At 46.6% G+C, this 15,737-nt stretch overlaps 1 protein-coding gene across 1 annotated transcript; it reads left to right on the plus strand.

The window, feature by feature from the left end:
* The first annotated feature begins 12,847 nt into the window (after positions 1-12,847).
* Positions 12,848-15,223, plus strand: LOC124295703 (caldesmon-like). Its single transcript, XM_046746252.1, has one exon. It carries the CDS (start codon positions 12,848-12,850, stop codon positions 15,221-15,223), a length of 2,376 nt encoding a protein of 791 aa, XP_046602208.1.
* The last annotated feature ends 514 nt before the right edge of the window (positions 15,224-15,737 follow it).

Here is a 15,737-nt window from a genome sequence, read left to right on the forward strand (position 1 = left end):
CTAGCTCTAACGAAGAATCGGTCTCTTTCTCGTCGCACGCATCCAGCCAACCCAAGGTTGACCACCCGTTCTCAACTCACGGCGTAGAACGTGAAGTCATACAGACGGTTACTAGAGTCAGCGAGGGGCTGTTATACGAGCAAATCGACATTAGGAGGAAGCTGTTCCCTGTACCAACCGTATACGACTGGGTAGAAGAGCCGGAAGTTATCGACCTGGACTCCGAACCAGAGACCATCTACCTCGACTAAAGGTAAGACGCTCATTTACGTTACCCCATATCATCCTAAACGACGAATATAATCCATAGCGGGGGCCCGGGTCCCTCAAATAGAACAGGGCTCCGTTATTGCAGTGTCGCTCCGCGTGCGTCAACGTTAAGAATTGTTTTTTTTTGTTGACTAGTGCGTCTGGGACGTCACAGGCAATAAAATTTCTGGTGGCAGCGGTGGGATTCGTTTAAAAATTGATTTTGTTAAAATCCGAATTCAACTAAAAATAATCGGTGCGAGTTATTAAAGACGAGATCCGCGAAAGTAGCAAAGACAGTGAACCGAACTTCGCAACACACGCGTAACGGGAGTAGCAAGAAAACTCACCTCAGCCGCAAAGAACGCGATCGGGACGAACGCACAAACTACGGACGGAATCGTGAAATAACGCTCGACAAATACAATAAAAGCGAATCACACGGGGACTCCACACGCTTGAGATTATTTCTATAAATAGGATAAAGATTCACACGCGAAACCAATATGCCTATCGAAACTAGAACAGGTAGCAAAAAGGAAAGCGGCGCATCAGTAGATGATAGCTTACAACTTAAATATACGGAGACCGATATAGAATTCATAAAACAGGAGGTTTCCAATAAGGAAAAGAGGCTCCAAAAAGAAAAAGAAGCGTTAGAGGAACGTCAAGCAGAAATAGATAAGAAGTCAAAACATCTTAGCGAACAATTCAGACAACAAGAAGCTGAATTAGAGAAAAAACAGCGCGCGATTGAATCGAGTAAAGACGCGGGGTTATCCGAAGAAGTTCAAAAGAAACTTGCCAGGCTCGCCGAGCTCGAGGCGAAAGAAATCGCGAACGCAAATACAAAAACGCAGCGGCACAACCCGACCGAGGGCCCCGCGCAAGACGTACCACATCCTACACAGCCAACAAAAGGCACAGTAGAAGAAATCAAATATCCTACGCAGTTCAAAACGAGCAAGGTAGACGATTCTAAAAATCCTGCACAGCTCTCCGCGAGCGTGACAGACGTTAAAATTAGGGACACTAACGAAGCGACGGGCCGTTCGAAAATGGATGAACCGCGGTTAGGTCCTGTAGAGGACACACAGCTGTCCGAACTCCTCCGTAAGAAGGCAGAAATAGATCGGGAAGTGCAACTTCTCGTAGCGCAAAATTCACGCGGCACAGATAGGGCAGTTACCCAAAGCATGGAATTAGCCACAGACGCTACATTTAGGGAACCCGGTCCAGTGTGTACGCGGAGTAAGGACGAATTAAGGTTAGAAGCAGAAATTCTGCACTTCAAAAAGAAGGCAGAAAGAAAGAAAGGCGACTTAAGAAAATCCGTGGCGCCTCAAAAACCTAACCCTGTGGACAGTTACCGCCCTGATCCACTCAGCAGAGGAGCGATTGGTAGAAACGCCCTCAATTCAGAAAATGATCACATTTCAATAAAGTCAGTGGTTTCCGTCCCAACTGACGATGAAGATTTGAATTCAGAAGCAGAAGCGTTAGCTAGAGAAGCGTTGATCAGACGCATTCAAAAAGAAAACCGCGAGAAACTCAAAAATCTACGCGGAGGAATAGCAGGTCCGGACCTGGGACCTCAAGAATTAGGTGAGCCAGGCGTACCGGAAGAATTAGTCCTCGACAAGGACTTAGAAATACAATTACGCGAGCAAGAGATTTGGGAGCGCGAATTAGAATTGCAGGAGCAAGAACTCGCGTACCAGGCCGCGTTAGCAGATCCGTACCGGGAGAGAAGGAGGAAATTAGCTGAGCGCGAGGAACAGTTAAAGAAAAGGGAGCAGGCCCTGAAGGATAAGATCTCGGGAATCACCCGCCCCCAAGTTACTCAAGTCGTTAACCCCGTGCAGGCATCCGTTCCTCCTACTCTGCCATTAGCGGAGCAATCCATATCGGTTAAAGACGCGTTAGCGGTAGTCCCAAAATTTGACGGGAAAAACATCACCGTAATGCAGTTTAATCGGGCGTGCAAGAGGGCACTCGAGATGGTAACACCCAGCTTGGAGGGGTACCTCACGCGCCTCATCAGAAGCAAGCTCGCCGATCGAGCATACGCAGTAATCGAAGACGAGAGTTTTGCAACCCTGCAAGGACTCTTGGACAAACTCACGGAAGTATTCGCGCCCATTAGATCCGCGAATCATTACCGTGGAGAGCTTGGTCAGCTGTATAAATACGCTGATGAACACGTGCTAGATTACATAGGGAGAACCCGCGACATAAAAACGGGATTAATAGAAGCGGAACGAAGAAAGAACCGCGAGTTAACCAACGCAGAGATAATCAGGTTAGATGAGGAAGTCTGCGAGGCATTTGTCGGCGGACTACCGAGCGACTGCCGGAATGCAGTATTGATCAAAGGTTACTCCAACCTGAAGACAGCCTACGAAAGGGCTATAGATGCCAGCAAGGCACTAGAATTAGATAGAGATCGGGCTAGGAGCCGCGGCGCGAGCAGGGCCGAGAGTAATAACGCAGAGCCGTGTAAACATTGCGGCCGTAGTAATCACCTAACCGATCAGTGCCGAGCAATTAGGAGACCCGCGGTAAGCAGACCCGTGGAAAATAGAGAATCGTGTACGCTGTGCGGGCGGTCGACCCACAGCACAGCAAATTGTTACAAAAACAAACCGCCGTCGAGCCAACAGTCGACAGCGCGAAGTGCAAACGTAGTCGAATGTAGCTACTGCAAGAGCATAGGACATTCATACAACGAATGCCGTAAACGTAGATACCATGAAACAATTAGCCGAAACAACTCGGGAAACGGAGCAGGGCCCTCGGGGAACACGGGCAGCCCCCGAGTAACAAGGGCCAATGCCATAGAGACAGAGGAGGTGGAAACAGGTCCATCTGCCTCTACTTAAAAGGAAAAATACCTACAGTAAACTTAGATTCCAAAGATACGAAAACCGCAATAGACTTCATGATAGATACGGGAGCAGAGGCCAATATCGTAAAGGCCTCTAATGTAAAAGACTTTCGTAAAGTGAACCCCAAGAGGCGTATCACTATTATAGGAATAGGAGACGTACCACACTATAGTTTAGGAGCAACGGAATTGGAAATGTTTGGTTTCAAAACGGATTTTCACGTAGTTGAGAATACCTTTCCCATCAAAAGTGACGGTATCCTAGGGTCAGCCTTCCTTACCCAGTTCGAAGCCAATGTTAACTACGCGGACCAATGCCTCGAAGTACTGAACAAATCCGTTTATTTTAACGATAGAGAAACCGTCCTCGTGCCCAAGCGTACGAACATAGCCTTCCCTATTAAAATTAGTGAAGATAGTATCAAAGAAGGATATGTACCCCTTCTTGACAGTTGCAAGGGAGTCTATATAGGGAACGCTATTGTTAAGGATGACGGAGGTTGGGCAACGATCCGCGCGGTAAACACCACGGAGGAGGACAAACTTATACCAGTCCCCACCGTAGAACTGTTGGATACGAGCGAAGCAATACCGTTAGGGGAGACCGAACACATTACCATAAACAAATGTTCGATAACAGACGTTACTGACTCCTACGAGAAACTCTCTAGACGCTCCGAAACTATTACGAAATTATTGAGATTAGATCATCTTAACGATGAGGAAAAAGACAGTGTAGCCAGGATAGTTCGAGAAAACGCAGATGTCTTTCATCTGCCGGACGACAAGCTCCGATGCACAGGTGTCATGAAACATAAAATAGCTACCACCGATGACCTACCGGTACACACTAAGCAATACAGATTCCCGCCCGTCCACAAGGACGAAATAGCTAGGCAGGTGACCGAAATGGAACAGAATGGCGTAATCAAGCCATCGGTATCGCCTTATAGTTCGCCACTTTGGATCGTACCGAAAAAGGCCGATTCGAAGGGAAATAAGAGATGGAGGATCGTGATAGATTATCGTAAATTGAACGAAAAAACGATAGGTGACGCATATCCGTTGCCCAACATCACTGAAATCCTTGACCAGTTAGGGAATGCCCGGTATTTTTCGGTATTCGATTTAGCATCGGGCTTTCATCAAATACAAATGGACGAGAAGGACGCTCCCAAAACCGCCTTCTCGACACCGCACGGGCATTATGAATTCACGCGTATGCCATTCGGGCTGAAGAATGCGCCAGCTACTTTCCAGAGACTAATGGACCAAGTGTTGTTAGGATCGCAGGGTATAGAGCTGTTCGTATACCTGGATGACATAGTAATATACGCGTCTACTTTAGAAGAACACGAGCGAAAAGTCACGCGATTAATGAGTAGATTGCGGAAGGCAAACCTAGCCTTACAACCAGACAAGTGTGAATTTCTCAGACACGAAGTTACTTACTTAGGACACGTGATCAGCGACGTAGGTGTGGAACCGGACCCAAAGAAAATCGAGTCCGTGAAAAAATTTCCAGTTCCCAAAAATGCTAAGAACATCAAGCAATTTTTAGGGCTAGCAGGTTATTACAGACGGTTCATACCGGGTTTTTCTAAAATCGCGAAACCGCTCACGAACCTTCTCAAAAAAGGGGAAAGCTTTGAATGGAAAGAACAACACCAATCAGCTTTTGAGTTTTTACGCGACAGGTTATGCGAGAAACCGATCCTGCAGTACCCAGATTTCGAGCGACCTTTCCTGGTCACAACGGACGCGTCCGGTTATGCAATCGGGGGTGTCCTGAGTCAGGGAGAAATTGGGAAAGATTTACCTATATCGTACGTATCACGGGTGTTAACATCAGCCGAAAAAAATTACTCTACGTTCGAGAAGGAACTTTTAGCAGTAGTTTGGTGCGTGAATTACTTTAGACCGTACCTCTACGGCAGAGAATTTACCGTAATATCTGACCAAAAAGCCTTGTCATGGTTTCATAAAAATAAAAGCCCATGTGCACGACTCATTAGGTGGAAGACCCTCCTAGCTGAGTTTCAGTGCACAATAAAATATAAGGAAGGGCGTGCGAATACGAACGCCGACGCCCTCTCCAGAAACCCGGTCGACGATACGGATCCAGCCCCGTTGGACCCCGAACTCGCGACCATACAGACACTAGAGTTAGATACGACAGACGAGACCGACACCACAAACGAAGACATTTTCGAGCTACCTCCGGTCACGACCGAAATGACAGGAGACCTATTTACAGTAGATGAAAATTTCTCGCTGGTGCATTGCGTAGCTGAGGACCTGCATATGGGAGCCGGCATCGCAGTGCAATTCCGGGAGAAATTTGGTAGACTTGACGAACTGAAACAACAGAACGCCAAGGTAGGTGAAGTGGCTCAGCTTCAGGTGGGCAGGCGCTTCGTTTATTATCTAATAACAAAAAAACGTAGCAACGATAAGCCTACGTTGAAAAATCTAGAAAAAGCCCTGATCCAGCTCAGGCGCACGTGTAAAAGAAATGCAGACTATCGTCTCGCGATGCCCAGGATAGGTTGTGGTCTTGACAAACTGTCCTGGAAGACCGTAATAAAACTAATCAACAAGGTGTTCAAACAACCTTTCAAGATACATATATACGCTTTGCCTCCACCCAACGTTGAGACCACTGGGCCAACCTCGACAGACAATCGGGAAAGTTCACCTCTGGGACAGTTCGGAAACGAGCCGCCCCAATATCAAAGCACGGGTTTGGACCCTATAGTCGAAACGATGGAGCAGGAGAAGGGGGGGGACACCAGTAGAATTTCCCTTCCGGAAGCGTCGACGAGTTTAGATCACAGGGACAAAGCCTTTGACGTAATAGGCCAGGACACCCCTGTAGAAAATCAAGCAACCGATGCTGATGAAGACTCAGATTCAGGTTCTGAGCACGGTAACGAGCATGAATGCGTCGACAGCGACGTAAGCGACTCCGACGAAATCATAGAACCAGGTTCGCAGCCCTACGAGCTCGCTGCAGACCCCGAATTAAAGATCACTAGGAGTAAGGAGAACTTATCAATTCATAAAGGGAACATGGTCTGTTTCGTCTCGCAGCAGGGTGAACCTATAGACCGCGGAGCGCACGATCTATTCAGTAAATTCAAGATACCGAAATTAGAGGATTTAGCACTAGGAAGAGCTAGGCTAATACAAAAAGACAATAGAAACATTATATGTTTGCCAATCAAAGAATCAACAAAAAGGCACCTCGACAGAGAAATATTTAAAGAAGCTCTGGCATCTCTGTTAGACGTAATTATGGAAATAGAGTTAGCAGAAATAGCACTAGCCAGAACAGCATTCATAGATAATATTTCGTGGAAGGAAATTTTAAATAGGATAAAAATCGCACTCAGCGATTGTCCTTGCACGCTGACTATTTACGAAGACTTAATTCAAACTCCGGCGGAGGAGCTTAGGGCCGGAATTATTCAAGAAAATCATGAATCTGCGTTGGGGGGTCACAAGGGCGTGACCAAAACTTACCGTAGAATTAGACAAAAGTACGCATGGCCGAATATGAAACGCCAGGTACAAGATTATATAGGCAGGTGTTGGCAGTGCGCCACTAGGAAGCTCACGCGAGTAAAGCATAAGCAACCAATGGTAATAACAGATACTCCTGACGCTGCCTTTGAGAAAATCTCCATGGACGTTGTGGGCCCTCTGCCCATTACAAAACGAGGAAATAGTCATATTTTAACAATCCAAGACCTCCTCACCAAATACTCGCTAGCAATCCCGTTGAAAGAAACCGACTCGGTGGCAATCGCTGATGGCTTGGTAAAAAACTTCATTTGTATTTACGGCGCACCCCGTCATATCCTCACGGATCAGGGCGCCAATTTAACTAGCTCACTGATGAAGGCGATCACAAAGCGATTTAGAATAACACAAAACAGGACCACAGCTTTCCACCCGCAGTCAAATGGTTCGATCGAAAGGTCACACCACGTTCTAATAGAATACTTGAAACAGTTCGTCACAGACAAGAACGATTGGGACGAGTGGCTAGAGCTAGCAATGTTTTCATATAATACCAGTACTCATGAAAGCACAAGGTTTTCACCGTACGAATTAGTGTTCGGCCGAGAGGCAAGAGTGCCCTCGAGCTACGCAGCAATAGAAACCATATCAGATGGGACGTACGAAGGCTACTTGTTAGATTTATGTAAAAATCTCCATGAAATACAGACTCTCGCAGCAGAGAATTTAACTCAAGCAAAACACAAGTATAAACGTTACTATGATAATAAAATCAAATTGCTACAATTAAAACCAGGAGATCTGGTGTTCCTCCTAAAGGAGCCCAGAAAGAACAAATTCGCTGACCATTATACTGGTCCGCACGAAGTAATAGAAGTTCTTCCCAATAATAATGTAAAAATTCTTGTTAAAAATAGAACTAGGGTGGTCCACCTGGACAAACTGAAAAAGGCAAAGGCATAATCGCACCTATCCTTTATTATTCTGTCCACAGGAATCACTAGAAAGTAAGAACACAATAATATAATGAAGCTCCCGGCTAATGAGGAAGACGATCATCTCGAAGTAGTTTTCATTGAAAAGCCGCAGACACTACCATACCCAGTCACAAACATTAAAATCATAATGTACAAGGTTACAATAACACTATATTTTAAGGCCAATGAAGCTTTCAAGTCATTACTTAGGGAAATGATAAAAATAACAGATTTGGGTGAAGGCGACTACAGAACGTATTATAAAAGAATTCGCAGCCAAAGAGGCATAGTAGATCAAGTATTAGATGTGTTTTTCGCCCGCCCGGACGAAACCCACATATCAGTGCTATTTCACCCAGACCTGAACGAAGCGTACACATACGTAGGTAAAGGCATGGACGGCGAAGTGTCCAAGTACACCGTCTCCGGCCCAATTGTTAACTATGTAGGCAGTCAGATGTTCAAAGACGCCGTATAATTTTGTACACTAAGCAGATTTAAGAGTAGACGTCAGAATTTATAGGTACTATGACATACGTTACAGGGTCAATGCAAACCCCAGCCATGAGGTCCGTCCTCGTACTCCTCACTACCATTTGTTGGTTGAAGGGGGCCCATGCATTAATCGGGTATGACTGTGGCGGAGCTGCCCTTAACGTAACAACTATAAATCTACTAGACATCGACCAATGTGATTTGGAACACGACAAGACACAAAACGAACGAACGTTTATACAATTGCTCCAACTCACGGAACACAAACAGGCGCAAGTCTTACAATGCAAAGTGGAGATCGACAGAACAGTTTACCGATGCGGACAATTTTCACACAACTCGGTGACCGACGGAGGAAGAAAGGCTTACCTTCCAAGAATCTCAAGGGAAGCATGTGAGACGCTACATCGCACAGGTACGCTAACCCTCGGGTCACAGACGCATTTGGTCGAGATCCCAACAAACGTAACGACGCTACGCGACGCCACCTTGGCCGGCAGCCTTACCTCTGACGGAACCTGCCAAGGGCAATATTACAATGACGGTTATGGACAGTGGGAAAGCGCTGTCGTGCAGGCAGTAATCAAGATTTCGGTCTACTCGTACACGGCGAACGTCAAGATCTCCAACAACCAAATTCTGCTGAAGAGTGGAACAACCTGCCCTTTTGGAGACGGGCAGTGCATCGACGATGAGGGTGGCCATACCTACTGGACAACAACGCCCCTCGACGAATGTAAATTTGACAAATACGACGTACTATACACGGGATACGCAGACCGAACGAACGCGACGGACTCTCCAACCGTTTACTCGCTACAGACGGGTGACACAACCTTTGCGCTAATGGAAAGGTCCAGAGCCACCATTTGCGGCTATAAAATCATAAACACAGAGCACCCCCGTCTATTTATCTTTGAGACCAATCCAACGGAAGTCTTCAAACAACGATCAAGATTAGCAGTATCAAACATCGACATCTTTTCGTACATCAATTCAAAATTCATTTATGTAGAAAAACACATCAGGACGCAGACCACCAACCTATACAGGGACGTGATCGAGCAGAAATGTAAATTAGAACAACAGGTGCTGAAAAATGCATTAAATCTCGCTGAATTATCACCTGACAGTTTTGCCTTTAACCCAATGAAGGGCCCCGGCTATTTTGCAACAATAGCCGGCGAAGTAATCTATATCATGAAATGCATCCCAGTAGAAGTGGAATTCCGCAAGACGGCAGAATGTTACAATGATCTTCCTGTGAATCACCAAAATGAGAGCATGTTCCTGCGACCCAAGTCGAGGATTCTCGTGAAGACCGGAACCAGGAGGAGCTGCAACGAGGTCGTGCCGCCAATGTTTAAGGTAGAAGAGACGTGGTACAAGTTCACACCTAGGGCATCCGAAGCCAAGGTACCGCAGAAACTCAAGCCCTTGACAAACATGAATTGGAAATATAGCAATCCTGGACCCCTGGGATCAAGCGGAATTTACACTGAGGAGGAATTGCAAGGATTACGGGAACACATCATGTTTCCGGCAGAAAAACCTGCACTACTCGACACTATATCCAGAGGCGCCCGAGGCGAGACCATCGGGACGGGAACAATCAATATGTATAACCTGTTAGACGAAAAGACTCTAACGCGAATAGCAGAATCAACGGCAAAAAGATTATTTACTGGATTCACCACTTTCGGGAGTGTTGTCGGAGGAATATGGGGGATCTGGGCCGTATGGGCACTGCTGAAATTCTTAATCGACACATGCATACATGGTTACACGCTCCACACAGCATATGGATGCAGTTACCACTTGATAGCCTCACTGTGGGACTCGGTGACGCATCTGTTAATGCACCTACGAGGACAAAAGACCGATCAACCAATGACGACTGACGCCCAGGAGCAGACGGAACCACTGAATAAAATAATTTACCACGTTCCGTCACAGTCAATTCACTTTCCAGAAAATCTAGACTTGAATTCTGACATAGAGTTGAAGAAGCTCGAGGAAAGAGCACAACAGAGAGCAAAAGATCTTAACTTGGTTTAATGAACGCCGCTAAGATCTTTTACGGAAATAAAACTTATTTCCTTCAAATAAGGAGGGGGGTGTGACGTCCCCGGAAGAACGTCTACCATATACATATTTTTCCTATTATCATACTAAAACTGTTGCTCTCTTACCTCGAGTATACTACTATTAGCATAACACATACTTGTATTATACCTAAAATATAGGAATACATTACAATATCTCATAAGCGAAGAGCAAGGCAACATGGCGTACACGGCAGAAAGCACCAGGCAGCAAGCCATATTCACAGTCGTGCTAAGAGGCCGCCATCTTGGCTCGCCCGCTCATCATATACTACACTATGAGAAATACACGCACATCGCGCTATTTAGGAATGTACACATATATATGCATACTCATAATTATCATGCCGTCTTATTACGAATGATGAAATAAACGATATAATAAACAATCGTATAAACTTACCCACAAATATAACATATTCATATTACATAAAAGGAGTACACGTCATCGACGCGCAAAAGGGAAACCTTATCCCTTCATCCGAAATACGCCTTCAGCAGGCCTACGTGACATTCCGCACGTCCAGCGCTCGACCACGTGCACTTCTTAGAAATAACCACATTTGTTAGAATAAATAAATAACTGTAACCAGAGCGGCCAGCGGGACTCGAAGCACTTAAACAAAGGTTCGTAGGCGAACCCTAACATAAACACCCGCTGAGCGTTCATCCTAGTAAAGATAAGATTTTGCATAGTTAAGATAGGCTCTAGACTAAACAGCCCCGGACCTCGGTACACTAAACAGACGGAAGCAATAAATCGTCCAAGTACCGAGAAGCACTTAAGAGGAAACATCGACGCGGCGATCCGATACCCGAGGAGAAACTGAGCCAAACAATTCCAGCCCAGGCCGACGGACCGACGCCAACTCAGAACAAAGGCCAAGGGTCGAGCGGGAAAAACCTGTTCTACTCGACCGCCATAAACAGGGATGAAAGCCAGACCCGCACTTAGCCAGGGACCGGTTTACAACAGGGCCATAAACCAGACAACCCTCACAGCATGACGCCAGGCCCCGAACACGTGCAAGCAGGCAGGCAGCGACAAGTCGGCGCCGGACCCCGAACACGTGCACGCAGGCAGGCAGCAACAGGTCGGACCTAACGGGACTCCGCCAACAAAGAGCCGCATTCCAAGGCTCTGACGTCACGCGCGCCTACGTGACACCGAGCGCGTCAAGGCGGGCCAGCGGCGCGCGCACCATCGCCCCGCGCATGCGCACCAGGACACTCGAGAGCTGAGACGGTCGACGCTTCGCACCCTGGACATCACTTCTCATCCGCGCTTCAAGCAGACCAGTCGAGTTCTTGTAAATCTCTACGAGTTACACAGTTAGCTTGCACGTTTAGAACTTGTACACATTCGCTAGTTCTTGTAAATCTCTACGAGTCGCACAGTTGACTTGCACGTTTAGAACTAGTATACATTCGCTATAGCTTAAGCGCTCTGTTTAACGTAAACTCTTAATATACGCGACTAGAATATTAAATATTGTACCCTTTTTCGAATTATCTGTAACAATATACTAAACACAAAGATTTATTTCATCGAGTTCTCATTTCTTGAACCTAAAACTAGAGTCAGTGAATATTCCAAGGTAATTCCCTTTTACCCACATTAACATTGGTTGTTAGCGGAGACGCTGACTTAATTAAGCTTGTAAAACTAGCTTTTCCAAGTTAATTAACTCCTACCCCTTTCTATAATCGGTAGATGTCAAAGTCCAGTAAACGTCACGGTCGTAAGAATAGACATCGCGCAGGCCGACGACTACGGGCTAAGAAGCAAGCTATATTACAAGCCAGAATCAAACGTATCAACGGTCCAGTAGAGATCCTTCCGATCTATACACAACCTAGCTCTAACGAAGAATCGGGCTCTTTCTCGTCGCACGCATCCAGCCAACCCAAGGTTGACCACCCGTTCTCAACCCACGGCGTAGAACGTGAAGTCATACAGACGGTTACTAGAGTCAGCGAGGGGCTGTTATACGAGCAAATCGACATTAGGAGGAAGCTGTTCCCTGTACCAACCGTATACGACTGGGTAGAAGAGCCGGAGTTATCGACCTGGACTCCGAACCAGAGACCATCTACCTCGACTAAAGGTAAGACGCTCATTTACGTTACCCCATATCATCCTAAACGACGAATATAATCCATAGCGGGGGCCCGGGTCCCTCAAATAAAACAGGGCTCCGTTATTGCAGTGTCGCTCCGCGTGCGTCAACGTTAAGAATTGTTTTTTTTGTTGACTAGTGCGTCTGGGACGTCACAGGCAATAAAATTTCTGGTGGCAGCGGTGGGATTCGTTTAAAAATTGATCTTGTTAAAATCCGAATTCAACTAAAAATAATCGGTGCGAGTTATTAAAGACGAGATCCGCGAAAGTAGCAAAGACAGTGAACCGAACTTCGCAACACACGCGTAACGGGAGTAGCAAGAAAACTCACCTCAGCCGCAAAGAACGCGATCGGGACGAACGCACAAACTACGGACGGAATCGTGAAATAACGCTCGACAAATACAATAAAAGCGAATCACACGGGGACTCCACACGCTTGAGATTATTTCTATAAATAGGATAAAGATTCACACGCGAAACCAATATGCCTATCGAAACTAGAACAGGTAGCAAAAAGGAAAGCGGCGCATCAGTAGATGATAGCTTACAACTTAAATATACGGAGACCGATATAGAATTCATAAAACAGGAGGTTTCCAATAAGGAAAAGAGGCTCCAAAAGGAAAAAGAAGCGTTAGAGGAACGTCAAGCAGAAATAGATAAGAAGTCAAAACATCTTAGCGAACAATTCAGACAACAAGAAGCTGAATTAGAGAAAAAACAGCGCGCGATTGAATCGAGTAAAGACGCGGGGTTATCCGAAGAAGTTCAAAAGAAACTTGCCAGGCTCGCCGAGCTCGAGGCGAAAGAAATCGCGAACGCAAATACAAAAACGCAGCGGCACAACCCGACCGAGGGCCCCGCGCAAGACGTACCACATCCTACACAGCCAACAAAAGGCACAGTAGAAGAAATCAAATATCCTACGCAGTTCAAAACGAGCAAGGTAGACGATTCTAAAAATCCTGCACAGCTCTCCGCGAGCGTGACAGACGTTAAAATTAGGGACACTAACGAAGCGACGGGCCGTTCGAAAATGGATGAACCGCGGTTAGGTCCTGTAGAGGACACACAGCTGTCCGAACTCCTCCGTAAGAAGGCAGAAATAGATCGGGAAGTACAACTTCTCGTAGCGCAAAATTCACGCGGCACAGATAGGGCAGTTACCCGAAGCATAGAATTAGCCACAGACGCTACATTTAGGGAACCCGGTCCAGTGTGTACGCGGAGTAAGGACGAATTAAGGTTAGAAGCAGAAATTCAGCACTTCAAAAAGAAGGCAGAAAGAAAGAAAGGCGACTTAAGAAAATCCGTGGCGCCTCAAAAACCTAACCCTGTGGACAGTTACCGCCCTGATCCACTCAGCAGAGGAGCGATTGGTAGAAACGCCCTCAATTCAGAAAATGATCACATTTCAATAAAGTCAGTGGTTTCCGTCCCAACTGACGATGAAGATTTGAATTTAGAAGCAGAAGCGTTAGCTAGAGAAGCGTTGATCAGACGCATTCAAAAAGAAAACCGCGAGAAACTCAAAAATCTACGCGGAGGAATAGCAGGTCCGGACCTGGGACCTCAAGAATTAGGTGAGCCAGGCGTGCCGGAAGAATTAGTCCTCGATAAGGACTTGGAAATACAATTACGCGAGCAAGAGATTTGGGAGCGCGAATTAGAATTGCAGGAGCAAGAACTCGCGTACCAGGCCGCGTTAGCAGATCCGTACCGGGAGAGAAGGAGGAAATTAGCTGAGCGCGAGGAACAGTTAAAGAAAAGGGAGCAGGCCCTGAAGGATAAGATCTCGGGAATCACCCGCCCCCAAGCTACTCAAGTCGTTAACACTGTGCAGGCACCCGTTCCTCCTACTCTGCCGTTAGCGGAGCAATCCATATCGGTTAAAGACGCGTTAGCGGTAGTCCCAAAATTTGACGGGAAAAACATCACCGTAATGCAGTTTAATCGGGCGTGCAAGAGGGCACTCGAGATGGTAACACCCAGCTTGGAGGGGTACCTCACGCGCCTCATCAGAAGCAAGCTCGCCGATCGAGCATACGCAGTAATCGAAGACGAGAGTTTTGCAACCCTGCAAGGACTCTTGGACAAACTCACGGAAGTGTTCGCGCCCATTAGATCCGCGAATCATTACCGTGGAGAGCTTGGTCAGCTGTATAAATACGCTGATGAACACGTGCTAGATTACATAGGGAGAACCCGCGACATAAAAACGGGATTAATAGAAGCGGAACGAAGAAAGAACCGCGAGCTAACCAACGCAGAGATAATCAGGTTAGATGAGGAAGTCTGCGAAGCATTTGTCGGCGGACTACCGAGCGACTGCCGGAATGCAGTATTGATCAAAGGTTACTCTAACTTGAAGACAGCCTACGAAAGGGCTATAGATGCCAGCAAGGCATTAGAATTAGATAGAGATCGGGCTAGGAGCCGCGGCGCGAGCAGGGCCGAGAGTAATAACGCAGAGCCGTGTAAACATTGCGGCCGTAGTAATCACCTAACCGATCAGTGCCGAGCGATTAGGAGACCCGCGGTAAGCAGACCCGTGGAAAATAGAGAATCGTGTACGCTGTGCGGGCGGTCGACCCACAGCACAGCAAATTGTTACAAAAACAACCCGCCGTCGAGCCAACAGTCGACAGCGCGAAGTGCAAACGTAGTCGAATGTAGCTACTGCAAGAGCATAGGACATTCATACAACGAATGCCGTAAACGTAGATACCATGAAACAAATAGCCGAAACAACTCGGGAAACGGAGCAGGGCCCTCGGGGAACACTGGCAGCCCCCGAGTAACAAGGGCCAATGCCATAGAGACAGAGGAGGTGGAAACAGGTCCATCTGCCTCTACTTAAAAGGAAAAATACCTACAGTAAACTTAGATTCCAAAGATACGAAAACCGCAATAGACTTCATGATAGATACGGGAGCGGAGGCCAATATCGTAAAGGCCTCTAATGTAAAGGACTTTCGTAAAGTGAACCCCAAGAGGCGTATCACTATTATAGGAATAGGAGACGTACCACACTATAGTTTAGGAGCAACGGAATTGGAAATGTTTGGTTTCAAAACGGATTTTCACGTAGTTGAGAATACCTTTCCCATCAAAAGTGACGGTATCCTAGGGTCAGCTTTCCTTACCCAGTTCGAAGCCAATGTTAACTACGCGGACCAATGCCTCGAAGTACTGAATAAATCCGTTTATTTTAATGATAGAGAAACCGTCCTCGTGCCCAAGCGTACGAACATAGCCTTCCCTATTAAAATTAGTGAAGATAGTATCAAAGAAGGATATGTACCCCTTCTTGACAGTTGCAAGGGAGTCTACATAGGGAACGCTATTGTTAAGGATGACGGAGGTAGGGCAAC

Source organism: Neodiprion lecontei, unplaced genomic scaffold (genome assembly GCF_021901455.1).
Source record: "Neodiprion lecontei isolate iyNeoLeco1 unplaced genomic scaffold, iyNeoLeco1.1 ptg000063l, whole genome shotgun sequence".
In the NCBI taxonomy this organism is placed as follows: domain Eukaryota; kingdom Metazoa; phylum Arthropoda; class Insecta; order Hymenoptera; family Diprionidae; genus Neodiprion; species Neodiprion lecontei.